Below are 15,132 nucleotides of genomic sequence, written 5' to 3'. Positions count from 1 at the left end.
TGGAATAAAGCCATCTACCCAGCATGTTAAATGTTCCTTTTACTGGTCCCAGTGCTAACCAATGCACATTCTGCAACTCCAGTTGCCAGAACCCCACTCAACTAAATCACTGTCCTCTAACCTGGCAAGCATACAACCTCCCAGAGGGGAAAAATCTGCTTGAGAGATTTTGGATAGTGCTGCTTAAAGAACACCAGCCCTACTGGTGATCTGACTGCAGCACTTCATTCATATACAGGACTGTTACCAGCCATGCAGACATGGTGAAGAATTCCACCTCACCACAGTACTTTCAGGAAGCAACCCCTGTGGTTCTGAAACTCAGGCATCACTCTGGCTGCACGCTGTAAAGAGTGATCAGCAAAAAAACATTTACAGGCAACTTACATCAGCACAGATGGGTCGCTGCTTTGTCTGCTGAGGTGATAAGAAAGTGCAACTAGCAGACCACAGAAAGCAGAGAACAGTGCTGGAATGTGCTGTGCATCCCAGGGTTCCTGAGAGGATGACAGAAAGCAAAGTTAGGAATGCAGAACTTAAAAAGCCAAGATAAGTAGGTTAAGCCATACATCATACATGCAATGTTACATGCACAACATCTACATTTGTATTCCATCTACCACAGACTGAAAATCCTTTTTCATATCAAAGATTATTACTGTGAAAAAACCTTGCAATTAAAAGCATGTTTTGTGGTCATATTGTGCAACTCCCCTATAATCAGCAATTAGCCAGGAAACCACATGAAAGACAGGTTTTCTTTCCTCTCCAATGAAACATTAGAGGAAAATTCTCATTAAAATGAGATCAGAGTGAAATCAACTGCAGCGCATTTATCTACATGCTAAATTGATATGCTGTTACTTGACCTGTAGCCAGGCTGCACGTAACAAATGACAATATCAGGTAGATCAGGCACTGGGGTTTCTTTCAGACATCTTTCTGCTGCCTTGTGCATTCTATCCAGGCCCTGCCTGGGTGCTAACACAGCAGAGAGGGAGAGCACTTGCCACCGTGTGTGACATCTCCGAGGAGGGAAGCAAGAGACAATTGGCACACCCGCCAGCACACTCTGGATACAACCGAGATGAGAAACTCTCTCCAGGTGACTCTAACAGCTAAAACTGGCTAGAAAGAGTAAGAGAAAGAATATAAAGCTTAGGGAGCACTTATCAAGATTATCTGTGACATCCTCAGGTACAAATTAGGGATCCTAAGATATACTTGTGAGTCCTATTTGTGAAGAACACAAATTTCGTCTGTGAAGGACAAAGAAACTTGGAACAAATCCATTTCACTTACTAATTATATTCCTTGCCTCCATATAACTTCTTCCTGATCAACCAAATGTGAACTCACCAGATCCTGGCACCAGAGCACTTTCTGAGCAGGTTTTGAAAAGCAGTGCTTGCAGGATCTGTGAAACTTCAGTCTAGTACACACAACACTTGTTCTGCACGCTTATTTCTTGCTTTAAAAACTTTAAAGCTAGTACAGCACCAATGTTTTCAGAGGATGAAGTTTATTAGCCTTATTTTGCCCAGTTTTATGCATGATTTCTTAGCATGTTAGGAAATGCTCTATTTTTTTCAGGTGCAATGAATACCTAAGACAAACTAATTATAAGTGTCAAACATCTAACCCATTGCAGCATGGAATTCTGCAATTTACCTCTGAAATTCGTTGTTATCCTAAGTGTAGTACCAAAAAAGTAAAATTCTAATTCCAAGATTCATCTTTCCCTCATCATATTACTGAAAATCACAAAGATAAAAGACAGAAGAGCCTGGTTCTATCAAACAATCCTACCCAAAATTACAAACAAAAGAGAGATTCACATGCTATTACTGAAAGAATCCAGCACCATTTATTTGACAATTTAAACTTTACCATACAATCCTACTTTTCATTTCACTGTTCCCAGTTTTGGGGCCAAATATATTTTTGGTTAGCTTTTCCCATCCTTAGTCTGCTGTCACATTCAATTAATATTCTTCAAAACACTGAAGAAAATGGCTGAATCACAGCCTATCCAAACATCCTCTGCATTTTCAGGGCAACACAACTGTGTACAGATCCCCCCAGCAGCTTCTAGTGCATGACTGCCCCTTTGTGCTGCAACTTCTTTTGAAAGCAAAATACTATCAAGAGTTGAACAATATTCCTGATACTGAAATTTATCAGAAGCCAGTTTTAAAAATCATTCCACCCTTTTTCTACCATAAAGCTGTACACAGCTGAATCGCCACATTAATGTCTCAGGAACTCTATTTCCATATTTTCTGCATATTACACATAGTTTCTGCATTTGTCTGGTCTGTGCTCCTTTTCCAAACTGTCATTGTTCCCTCAAAACTCAGACATCAGACTCAGAGCCAGGAAAGCAGATAGGACAGGCATCAATATTCACTATGTGTCTAGAGAACAGGATTCTCTAGAAAAATGCTACACAGTGTTGTAGAAAATATGAGAATGAACAAAGGTGTCATTTCTCCAGTATCAGTGTGATGTACCCTCTTCCATTTTGTCATTTTCCTCCCCCACAAATGATGCCTGGTAGCTTTAAATTTTAGAAAATTAAAAAAAAATAATATAGTTGATAATTGAACAATTATTCTTCTCAGTGGGAAAACAGGACTGACAGGTTTTACTCTTGGAAGCTGGTATTATCTGTCATATGAGACAGGGACTTTCACTTCCCAGTTTACCTCATTGGGTTGAGGTGATATGTAGTGCTTTCATATATGGTTTTGGCTTCGATGCAGACACTCACGTAGTCATTTTTAAAACAAGTGAAACAGACTTAGAGGGTTAGGTATGAAAGCCATGAGTTACAACAGACCAGTGGTGGGAGTGGGGTGTTCCATTCCAACCACAGAATTGCCTAATCCCAAAACAATCCACTAGAAGGGGAGATAAAGGTGCCTTTGAACTTATGAGCCTTTTAGCAGTACTAGATGTGGGAAGGCAAACGTATTTTTTAAAAGTAGTGTTAGTAGTTTTCTGTCCCACATTTATCCTTTTTACTTCTTTCTTCTCCTAAAAAACCCACATGTAACACACTTATCTTTCAAAGATATGCTCAAATTAAATCATATGCTCTACTCCAGAGACAAAAAGTGCTCTGAACAGAGAATCAAGTATGCTAAGTAGAAGTTCTCGTTACTTTTTCTGTTGTGTTTTTTTTTTTTTTTTTTTTTAATTTCAGAGTACTCCTCTCAATGGTGACTTTGCAGATTGCTGCAGTGGCAGCATCATTGAAGGCACTGGCATAGTGGCTGGATTTTTAAAACTGGAGACAAACTCCAGTTGGTCTTCACACACCCGGTTTTCCACTCTCATGAATTCATAAATTTTCATATTTACAGAGTGGCTTGGGTTGGAATGGACCTTTAAAAGTCACATAGCCCCTCCTGCAATTCAATCAAACTTTCTTGGCTCTTTCTCCTTACCCCCACACTGTTACTTCATCATGGATCTGTGCCATTGCTCACACATCAAACAAGAAGCAGGAAGGGCTGACTGCCAATCATCCACATGTGTGATGGTAAAGATGGAAATAAATACTATCATCCTATTTCTGAAGATCTAAAACACTGACTTTCTGAAAGAGATCATAAAAGGGAACCCTCTTCTTCACCCCCAAAATATGAGAAAATAGTAAGAACTTGTTCTCTACAAGGCTAACTATAAGCTTAACACCATATTTCCATGGATACTCCTTTTCAGTAGGCACTAACAACCAAAATGTGTGAATTACTGAACTTCATGTTAGACAGAATTAAGACAAGTTCTAGGAAGAGATGCCCACCAGCCTTATCTTTCCATCATCCATGGAAAACAAAGCATTACTTTCCCAAATGATCTCCAAAAACATGACAAGTGATAAGTTACCAGAATACAGGTATCACTGCCCACTCCAAGTAACATTGGCCCTCTTTCTCTGCAATTGCTGCTATCTTGGACTGTATTTTCATTGCTGAAATTTAAAATCCATAAAGACTGGACTGATACAGGGGTGCCCATATGTGTCTACGCACAACACCTTACACAACAGATCCCAGTCTGTGACTGGAATGCCTTGGCTAAAAAGCAAGATGAGCAGCAGCTTCAGGCAGGAAGCATGGATACTCATGTTTCACATAATGGCGAGTTCATCCTAAAGAAATAATGTAGATATCTACATTCTTGTACAGTGACATACAGTGAGAGTAACCCTGGGCCATGTTGGATTCTACAGGCATAATTCCTTTTTTCTATCTGGAAAATAAGTTATTATACACAGAAAACTAAGACCATAACTATTGAAGTTATGTCTACAGTGCAAGACTTGACTACGGCTGCAAACTTAACTTACTGAAAGACATGGTATCTAGGAATACTCTTCAAAATTAATACCCCTAACAGCTCTTGCTTGAAACTCAGGGGTTTCTAAATTAAAAAAAAAAAAAGAAAGCCTCCAAAAGCACTGAGAGTATTCTGAGCAGCAGAAATAAAGCTATCCAATACTATTATAATTCCATTTTTGGTCACTTACATATACAGGAATTCTGTCTATACACATGAGCCCATTCACTGCTGTCTAGAAATTTATTTGGGCTGTATTAGCAGATTGAAGGAGATGTATTCTTGCAACTCTTTCCCACCATAAACTCGTAAGACAAATATTTCAAACTTCACACAGATGAAGCCTGCATCACTGAAGACAGGAGGCAAGGAGAACTGTTATTCTGATTAATGAGTTTCAAACTCATCAAACAAACCAAACTACACCAATGTGAGCTGAGAACAGCTTAAAATTCACACAGGATTTTTATTAAGTGTCCACTGAAGCAAGAAATAAGCCACCAGAAAGCACTTTCCTCAGGTATAAAGTAATGGAAACTATGCAACTTTTATTTCAAAAAATATACATTTACACAGATCTGGAAAAAGCTGGTGTGCCACATATGAATACATTCACATCAGTTTAATTTTTCTGACCCAAGTCCAAAGATCCGTGGGGTTTTTTCCAAGCTGATTAAGATAAACTGCAAGTTCCATAAAAAAAAAAAATCTGGATGACAAGTACTTAACTGGTTCTGGATACATTTCAAATCCAAACTAACTGATATGAACAGAAGGCAGAAGACAAGGACTGACTGATTCCAGAAACATTCAGGGATGTGCTCTTCTGCCCCATGGCAAAACCCTGGAATACTGGAATGCTAAAGACTGATATCAGGATGGCTAAATTCCAGACTAAATATTTGTAAAAAAAGTAACAGGGCATACCTGACTTTTTTAAAAACATATCTTAAATATTTGGGCACAGACCACAAAACAGATGGAGCAGGAGACAAAAATCAGTACATCATAAAATTCTAGTCAAGCGAAAAAGATGGCACAGAAATTCCCATGTCTCCAATCTGATAGATGTAATATCTGAAAAATAAAAACATCTCCTCCTGGAAAAAGAGAAAACCCTTTCGTATATCAAAGCTTAGGTAGCTATTAGAGCTGCCAATTTCTGTTCAAGATTACAGGATTGAAGAGGAGATCAAAAATAAAGCCTGGCTGAAGTGAACTCAGGTAATGTTAAACTAAGCTCAGTTACCCAAGAGCTTCAAAAAAAGTAATGAGCTGAAAATTTGCTGCTATTGGATGTAAGAATCCAAGGAATGAACAAAAGAGCTGATAAAATCATGCTTAGGATTTAGAGCTCTGTATTAAGCAGAAGCAAATGAAAGTTCATAGAGCAACTGGAAAGAACTGGATAAGGTGTGATGATATCACTAAACAGAGGTCTGTGAGATAAATTTCAAAGCAAGGAGAAACTCAGGTTTTTGCACTTCAGAATCTAAGGCATTTACCTATGTAGTCACCTGAAACCAGGTTTACAGTATTGTTACATGCAAGGATGGATAAGAGGCTGGTGTCCTACCACTCATGATACAAATGTGTAATGGGGTAAGGTTTACGAAGAGATGCTCTACAGCACCTCAAACCTGTAACCAAATCACCTTTGCATCACTGGAATAGCACAACAGACATCTATCCATGTGACTTCATATCATCACCACAGGGAACAAATTCTGCACCAGCCAGGGCAGACAGAGACTTGTAAACCTGTTCCACTCACAACAGGCTGCTTTCACTGACAGCAGTGATAAATAGTGTCCTGCCCATCAGTCCTCAAGGCCTCAAATACACAGACAGAGACCAGCTATTTTGTGCTCATGGTTTTTATGGAGAAATTATCTGATCTAATTTCAGATGCATTACTCTGTACTTCCTACTGTGAACAATTTTGGGCTTCTTTTTTATGTGACAGCTTTACAGAAAATGAAAATGGATCATCCCAGCAGTAGCACCACGAGAGGAGGTCCTGACAAGCTGCAGACCCACAGCTCCTACACACCAATATCAAGCAAGGGCAAAGCTGCTCAGGAGCACTGTGAGGAAGGGAGTCATTCCCTGGCCACAGCAGCTAGGACCTGTTTGTTTCCCAGTCACCTCTGAAGAACACGTTCCTTTTTCTTCTCCATGTGTCCAAGCGCACACACAGGTATCATCATCTTGCAAAGAGTTTGTACCTGCCCTGGTGACAGTCTGTCCCTTATTTTAGTTGTGTGAAAGGGCGCTTTTGGTCATATAAAAAACACCTCAGGTCTGCCAGATGAGCAGCTGCTCCCTAGAACATCAAGGCCTGTGATGGGACATGACAGCAGCCTGACACCTGACCCAACCCACACCCTCACCATTCACACAAGACTACAGATCTGTCCATCCATTTTTAGGTGCTATGTGCATTTTAGCCAAGAGAAAGAAATATTTCTGGTCATGTGATGGCCAAGGCACTGCAAGGTCACCCAGAAAGAGTGTCAGGGCCAGATGAACCTGTCGGACGTGCCAAACATTTCCTGAGCTCTCAACTGAGAATACTGTATAAAAATTTTCCTCAGGTAACTTATCTGAATGAAAATCCATAAGAATTATTAAGTTAAACTGGTAACTTAAACTTATGTTAAATTATACATATACACCACAGCTGCTTTTTCGCACAGGCTCTCAATTGGTCTTGTACAACATAATTCAACAGCAAAATCAGTCTGGACAAGGCACAGGACTTCAGTACAGGGCTGTTAGTCTCAGTTTTCAGAGCTTATATTCACACACTGAAAGGTACCTTGAATACTTACATTGTTCTGTGGACATACCCCAAAACAATTCCTACTTCCTAATTTTCTAAAACTGAAGTTCTAGAGCAAACAATTAATCACTGTGAATTTGCTATTCAAAATTAATTTCAAATCTGAGCACAACTAAATCAAACTATTGTATGTATATATAGCTTATGCTCTAAAAAGAACAAGAAAAACTCACTGAAGAACACAGGTTAATTATAAAATAAAAATTGGCTTTATTTTAATAAGAAAGGAAACTAATAGGGTAAATTAATTATTCTTCCAATTAACTTCTTCAATACACAGAGAAAGCAGGTTAGACTATTTCACCCTGCAAGAATATAACTAGAACATAAGAACCACTTAAGGAAGGAGAGAACCAAGCCTGATACCACTGGAATGTTCTTCAGGCTGGGCATTTGATGTGAGCAATTGTTCACCAGTAAATAGCACAAAATCACTTAGAGATCCATTCTCCTCTTCAATTTATTTCAGGAAATAGAACTCTGGTAGTTACACCTGCTGAGCTATAAGATGTTCTGCCAATAAACAGAGTTGACATTTGAGGATGCTACATTTCAGCCAAAACAACACGCTTGGCAACCCAGAAGTCCTCTGCCAAATAGAATCTATCATGTTTCCCTGCCCTGAAAAATCCTGATTATGGTGATTTTTAATTTTTTTTTGGACCTCCATAAATATTGAAAAATTTTGCTCTGTTGGTTTTGACAAACTGATCAAAATGAACAGAGCAAAATAAGAATAAAAAATAACAGCTATAAAGTGCAAGTATGGAAGAAATGTTCCTTCTAGCTTAAAGAAAACCATGTTAGCACTGTTGTGCAAACACCTCAGTGAAACATACTACAGCATTTGCTCAGTTTTGAGTGAAACTCTACAATTTCTAGCACACCAAAAGTTAAACTCTTCACTTGATTAAGATCATAAATTTCTGTTTACTAGTTATCAAAACAGCTTGAGTTACTTACAGGGGTATTAGAGCACCTTTCACAGTGAGCCCTACTCAGGGTCAGATTAAGCCCATTCCTACTCTTCCTCCATCAACCAAATAATCATTCTCTTGCAACAGTACAGAAATCAGCTCAAAATAAAAATCTCTGGACCTGACTGAAGAACAAGGAGGTTAACAAAAGTGCTTATTTCATAACTTCTAGAAGAAAAAAATGTATGAAATTTCAAGCACCCCAGTAGACTGAGATTATAAACTGAAGCATGAGGAATCATCTTTACATGCTTTAAATTAACCTTCTCAGAAGTGCCTTTACTGGAACAGTGCCATTAAAATTCAAATTAACTCTAACTTCTGTGTGAACAGAAAGTCTGAACTTAATATTAGTAATTTACAACAGATATCTTGTAAATCTTTCACAGCACTCAACTTCAGGGTAGCATTCAAAGCATATTTCTAAGCAGTTTGAAGCCTAATCCACAAGGAGATTGCTTATCTACAAAGCCACCTGAGTGCTGTAATTTAAAGTATTATGCTGAAAAAAGAGTATGTAGACTATTTTAAGTGGCTTTTTTTCCCCTACTGTTTACAAAAAAACATTTCTGAAGTCTCCATAACACAACTTCCCTACCCTCAACTAGTGAATCACCATCTGCTAATCTCAGGAAGAAAAGAGAAAAAGAAAAAAAAAAAGAAATTATAATTCCCCAGGTATTAGCCTGTTTAATAGTAGTTTAACTCCTGCCTTCCATGTAGCTCTTTTCATTTTTATCATTGTTTCTCATCCCAGCCATTCATTTTTCTCCTTCTGTTCATCCTTAAGAAGAGCCTCCTTCTCCATCCCAGCTGCCAGTTTCCGAATCCTTAATGCTGCCAGAACACAGCAGTATGGGGACTGGCTACTTTTGTGCTGGAAACTGCACAAGCAGCAGTTAAACTTTGTAGCATCAATCACACAGCTGGGTCAGCTCTAACCAATACTGACAAAGTGGGTGAGCCAGGTGACAGGAGGTTCCCTGGGAGAACACCACACGTTCAAAGACATTTAATTTCAAGTGTCTTTAACACAGCAGCTGAGTTGCTGTAATTTATTCTATAAGGACTCAAGCTACCAAATGTGTTTAACACATTTTACCTTAGTGTTGGAAGTCATTAAGAACACACAGCCAGCTCTGATCATCTACAGGTAACCATTAAGGCATTATAATTGTCCTTCTTTGATTTAAGGCTCCTATTGAAAATTTCAAGTGAAAAAGTGTTGAAAGCCACTATAGAAATCTGATGTTCCTAAAAGAATTCCCTTAAAGGAACACCTGACTGCCCCTCCCATCTGTGTAAATCGCCAGCCTGGGTGCTGACATGATACAGCCTTGGCAGCTGCAGAACCTCATATTGGGCTCTCTGTGTGTGCTGTGCATGTGCCACCACAAAGCTTCCTCTGACATGTGCCCACAAGATGTCAAGGGCAGCCTGTCAACCACAGCACATCCTGCTGCACCCCTGCATGGACACTGACAGCATCCAGCTCTCAATGAAACGCTGCCAAAAGGCTGTCCCACTTATAGGATACATTTTCTTACAAGTCTAACACAAAATTCTGGTCTTGCTGTGCTCACTGGGAATTTTACAGCTGACTTGAAGGCAGACAAAATTTCATTGCCCTTTTTAATGTGTCCCATGCAGAGGACATAGGCACTACACATTAAAATAAAAAAATAATAATAGTTTTAAAAATATCTTGGATTGAATATTGCCCAAAACTGGGCATCACTGGTAAGGGAACCAGTCCTATGCCAGCAGAGAAAGCTGAGGCACATCTACATCCTGAGCACCATACACAAGTGACTCTCCACAAGTGAAGTTAATGGCAGAGCAAGGGAAGGCACAGAGTAAGGTGACTAACTTAGCCACCTCTGAGAAAGCAGCTACTTTACAGGGGAACATGAGAAAGGCTGGGACTCTTCAGTTTAAAGAGCTGGCTGAGAGGGATATATCTCATGCCTGCAAAACTGTAAAGGCAGAAGATTAAAAGAATTCAGACCAGGATTTCCACAAATCCTACAATACTAGGCATCAGGAAGACCTGGTGAAATTAGCAGATCAACTTAGAATTAATGAAGGACAGCATTGCTTTGCACAGAGCCAATGAAGGCCTAGAATTTCCTAGCACAAAACTGTGGAGTCAGAGAGGACCAGCACATTCAGATGGGACTTGACAAATTCACACACACCAAATTATAAGCACACTCTCCAACATCCCTAGTGTAACAATTGTGGGATATTAGGGGAAAAAGTGGCAAATCCACTCATCTGGCTAGCATTAAATTCCTAAATTGCATTTCCCTGTGGATGCAGACACATTACTTACTTAGATGGTCCACTGGTTGCTCAACATTTAAGTTCTTAGGCATATTGTTATGAAGCAACAGCAAAAACCTTACCAGGAATTATGAGCAAATTTGGCCTGGCTATGCAGGTCAACAGAGACTGCAGCTTTATAAGTCAAGACTGCTGTTTATATTTGCAGAGAAAATTCAGTGGATCATTTCACACTGATACATATAAGAGGCAAATAATCACAGGTATTAGAGACGCATTTACTTAAGGACTTCTGCTACAGTTTCGGTCTGTTTCAGTGTAACTAACATGCAGAAACTGAAGCATGACTTGCAAACCTTATTTTGGTAAGCAACGACAATGTAGGACCAAACAATGCTAGTCTCCCTAGATTACATCAATTTCCAGCTTGAAATCTTCAATTGTTCCAGTGCTGTTTCTGGCTTACCTTCACTGCACTGAAGCAGAAGGCATATAGGACAATCAGAACAACAAAGCTTCGGGAAATGCTGTACAATGCAGACACAAACCCAGCAGCAGCTGAAATAGAGACATGTGGTAAGTGGGAAGAAAGAAGAACTTTATTTCTGACCCAAACTAAGACGACAGTGTAGATGCATCTCAATCTTCCCTGCTACTTAAGCTATAATGAAAAAAAAAAAAAAAAACCACTATCAACTAAAAAATCTCGATGCTTCATCTCTCAAGGGCCTTCTTTAATATCTGACTGAAATAACACAAGAAAATTTATCACACATCAAATAGCTTGTCAATATGCTTTTCTGTGGAAAAATGCAAACTTTTTTTCCTAGATGTTAACAGAAAAATAAAGTTAGAGGTTTTCTTTTTTAATAAATATAGTGAAGATTCACATCACATATGCCAGGAAAGAGCTCTTTGATATCAACCATAATTTGCAACCTATAGTATTCAAATCTTGTATACAACTTTTCAAAAGCAAAAAGAAATCTAATCAAGTAGGCCTTATAAGTATTCACCCCACTGTTAGATGAATAGTATTAGCTATTTGAGCTTTAAAATGCACTATGTTACATGCAATAATATATTCTGATTTGAGGTTGCAAGCCCAGAAAGATGGCTACTTACCAGAACCACCAAAAAGCAACATATCTATTTGTTCCAAAAGATATATGCAGAAGGTATTGATTTGAGGGAAAAGTCCAAGAAGAGAAATTGCAGGAAAGCAATACAAAAACACTAAGAAAAAAAAAAGAAAGTAGTATTTTAGAATACAGCCACACATCCAATGTATGGAAAATAAAGAAATATGCATGACATCAGAATAAGAAATTGTTGCAATAAATTCTGATGATTATTCAAGTGAGCATGCCTTAACCTTACCAGCAATGAATACAATTTCCTCCTCATGTATTCCAAATAAATAATAACAATTTTACACATAAGAAACTAAAACTCAGAGTTAACCTTAAGATTGATTTTGGATAAAAACAGTAGCAGAAAAAATAGCATTGCATTGCACTGCAATAGCACTGCATCCTTACTGCTTCTGAAATACTTTCAAGCTTATATTTGTTCCTTTCAAAGTAGAGAAATTTTAATTTGCGGACTTTGGAACATCTTCCTTGAATCTGAGATGGTTCAAGAACAGCTACAAAAATTCAATATAAACAAAAAAAAAAAAGATCTGAAATATCTTGGCTATCACAACATCCTGCCTCTCCCAGCAATCAAGAGCAGACATTTATAGCAGCCTCTAAAAATGGGAGAAACCTATAGTGAAGCTTCTCCAGAATATTCCACCTGCTTCCAGCAGAATGGATGTTAACTTCACAGTAGTGAAAGAACATTAAAAACAGGAAAGAAACTCAGGTGTAAAATCCAGTCTTACAGATTTTCATACTCTCTTTCTGAATAGAAATGCTAATATTAATGCTACTTTTAATGGCTGCCTCATAGACAAGGAAAAGCAGGAGTCATAATTCAGGTACTCATGCTGCTAGTCTTAAGTCCTGTTTACTTCCAGCAGTCCTCCTCCCCATCAACTCACTCTTAGCTCCACCATAGAAAATGCTAAGCAAGGCTGTCTAGGAAAGCATCTAAACACACACTTGACCCAAGTGTAAAAGTTCAAGAATCACATTAATCAACATTTATCATGTTGTTAATCATATCCTTACTGCTTCATTGTACTAGTACCACAATGTTCTGCATGGCAGAGAGTCTGTCAGCCACTCTTCCTTGTAAACAATTATGTCTTTGTTACTTTAGATCCAAGGAAGACTGCAGTTTCCCCCTATTCATTCTCATAAAAAGCAAATTAAACAAGTCACTAGTACAACTTATTCCCCACTCCCCTGGTCAGATTTTTGAGAAGGAAATAAAAGGATTTGTGTTCTTTGCTGAATGCTAATTTCACATCTGCCAGCTCATCTTACCAAGGCATCTTGCACCAAAAGGAAACAACACACCAAGTTTGATCTGACAGCTTTTATCTTCACTGTATTATACTGCTACCTAATACTGTAAATCTTGCTGAGAAAGCCCAACACAGGAGATAAAAAGACATGCTCAAGTGTTAAACACAGACAGCACTCACTTAAGTATGCTTGGATTCACAATGCACCTTCAACACTACTTCCCACTACTGGCATAAATCATCCATATGTAAGAAAATGAGGAAATGCTCTCTTCTCAGTCTTTTACATAAAAATGCCAATATTAAATTCTTCTTCCTCTATTGCTCTGCACATTTTTAGATATTCCACCAAGTCATGCCAAGCCAAGCAAGGACCACTCTTGAAGACAGGCAATGGCACGACAGAAAACTGCTCAGCAAGCCACTGCTGAAACTGTTTTAACTATCCCAAAAAACAACTGCTGAAACTCTCAGGAGATATTGTTCCTTGAGCAAAGGACTTGCAGAACTGCCAGAACTTATCTTAGACTACAGACTTACAGACCAAATGATTGCCTTTGCTGTAACAACCTCAAAAAAAGTTGAATAAGAGCAATGGAAGGAAGGATGAGATTAAAGAGTTGACAGCACACCAAGATATATAGAGACAAATGTAAACAAGGAGGGAAAAGTTAATTGACTATAAAATTGCCCTCACCTCACCCATTCTCTAATACCTTGAACAACCCTAGCAACTTTTTCAGCTAAGGCAGCTTAGCTTATCTCATCTTGCACTAAGGAGTACACCGGACAGGAAAATAAAGTTGTCACCTATAAAAGGACTGAACTTAGAAGAAGCAGTTCCCCTTGTGGAAAGCAGACAATAAAAGGAACTAAATAAATCCTTTGAAATTGCATTATGAATACCAGAAAGAATTTCTTTAAGCATCACACATTTTCATAGAGACCCACACCACCTTTAAAAGCTGGATCATTATGAGAGCCGCTGCATTTAACACTGCAGTTTTCCTCTAAACAAGCACATATCGCATAAAATGTGAGAGGGAAACACAAATTATTACTTTGGAAAATGTGTGTCTTTTGAGCAATGTAGAACAGCAACATCATATTGCAAACATTTCAGACATTTAGAAAAAAAGATTATTTAAAAAAATTATATATCTGAGTAGTAAAACATGTTTTTTTCACAAGGAAAATAAACGGCATTATTTCAGTGAGAAATGGTCTTTTTGTTCTCCCACTCTTGAACATGGGAGGGCAAAACATCCACAGGCCTTCTTCCCTTGACAGAAGCTCAGTCACTGTTAAAAGGAGCAGGCAGAGGACTCATTATCAAAAAATTTTGCCACCTCCTGATTCATAAGTCTTCTGAGATGTCTAAAATAGTTTCATTTACCTGTTGAATGTTTAAATGGTTTCATCACAAGAACTATCATATATAAAATGCACAACTACTTTTGTCACTAACTACACCTGTAGGTCCCAGTGACTGAGGTTGGTTGTCTGTACCCTTACTTGCACTTCATATGTTAATCTAGCAAAAATGTTAACTGAAATAAGGAATTCAAGAATGATGAAAACCACAGTCAGAATTAAAGTCATGAACTTCCAACTAATAGAAATATAAATCAATCATCACCAATTTAAAATAAAACAGAATCAGATCCTAAGTGGATTGAAAATAAATGAATGTGTTAAAAACCATGTTTCATAAGTAATTAGGTCACACATCTAACAAATTTGTAATTATTTCTTTTATGACCTTGCTTCAAGACTTTTATCAGAGTATGATGTGCAGCATCACACTAGCTCTTTGGTACATTCTATGATTTACGTGGCTTTTGCTTTCTACTACAATAAGCACCTGAAATAAAAGACTTTTCCTTTCCTTGATAGTTACAATGTGGAGTCAAAAATTCTTTGATTTCCAAACATATCAACTCTGAATACCATAATAAATTCTGATTAAAATATAAACTAAAGAGTGACCATATCATGACAGACCAGTAAAAAGATATTAAAAAAATATAGCAAATAGCCAGAACTACAACACAGTACTAAGACTTTATTGGTATTCGGAGTCACCAACTTCCCTCATTATTTTATAGCCCAAACAAAATGCTTTTATACCTTCATTACCTAAGAGAATCTACACTAAAAGTGCAACAAGATGCCACAGGATGCCAGACTGCCATGGCTTACAGAGGTCACTGCGCTGTGAACAATCACAAGGATTCACAGCAGCCAGAAGTTAGGGTTCC

The 15,132-nt window shown here is 38.2% G+C and overlaps 1 protein-coding gene across 6 annotated transcripts in view; it reads right to left on the bottom strand.

The window, feature by feature from the left end:
* The window catches only part of PCNX2 (pecanex 2), a 151,393-nt gene that overhangs the window by 88,330 nt on the left and 47,931 nt on the right, over positions 1–15,132 (bottom strand). For 5 of the 6 annotated variants that reach the window (XR_010358915.1, XM_064413825.1, XM_064413827.1 and 2 more), the window contains 3 exons: positions 11,581–11,691; positions 10,922–11,013; positions 388–497 (listed from right to left, as the gene is read on the bottom strand). Coding sequence is in view for 5 of the 6 variants with exons in the window: in XM_064413825.1 (XP_064269895.1) it covers positions 388–497; positions 10,922–11,013; positions 11,581–11,691 (313 nt within the window). In the remaining variant the exon portion in view is untranslated. The remainder of the gene's footprint in view (positions 1–387; positions 498–10,921; positions 11,014–11,580; positions 11,692–15,132) is intronic. The other variant, XM_064413826.1, reaches the window with a different exon arrangement.

This window comes from Passer domesticus, chromosome 3 (genome assembly GCF_036417665.1).
Source record: "Passer domesticus isolate bPasDom1 chromosome 3, bPasDom1.hap1, whole genome shotgun sequence".
NCBI classification, from domain to species: domain Eukaryota; kingdom Metazoa; phylum Chordata; class Aves; order Passeriformes; family Passeridae; genus Passer; species Passer domesticus.
The sequence above is the reverse complement of the archived record's forward strand: the minus strand, read 5'-3'. Positions and strand labels throughout refer to the sequence as shown.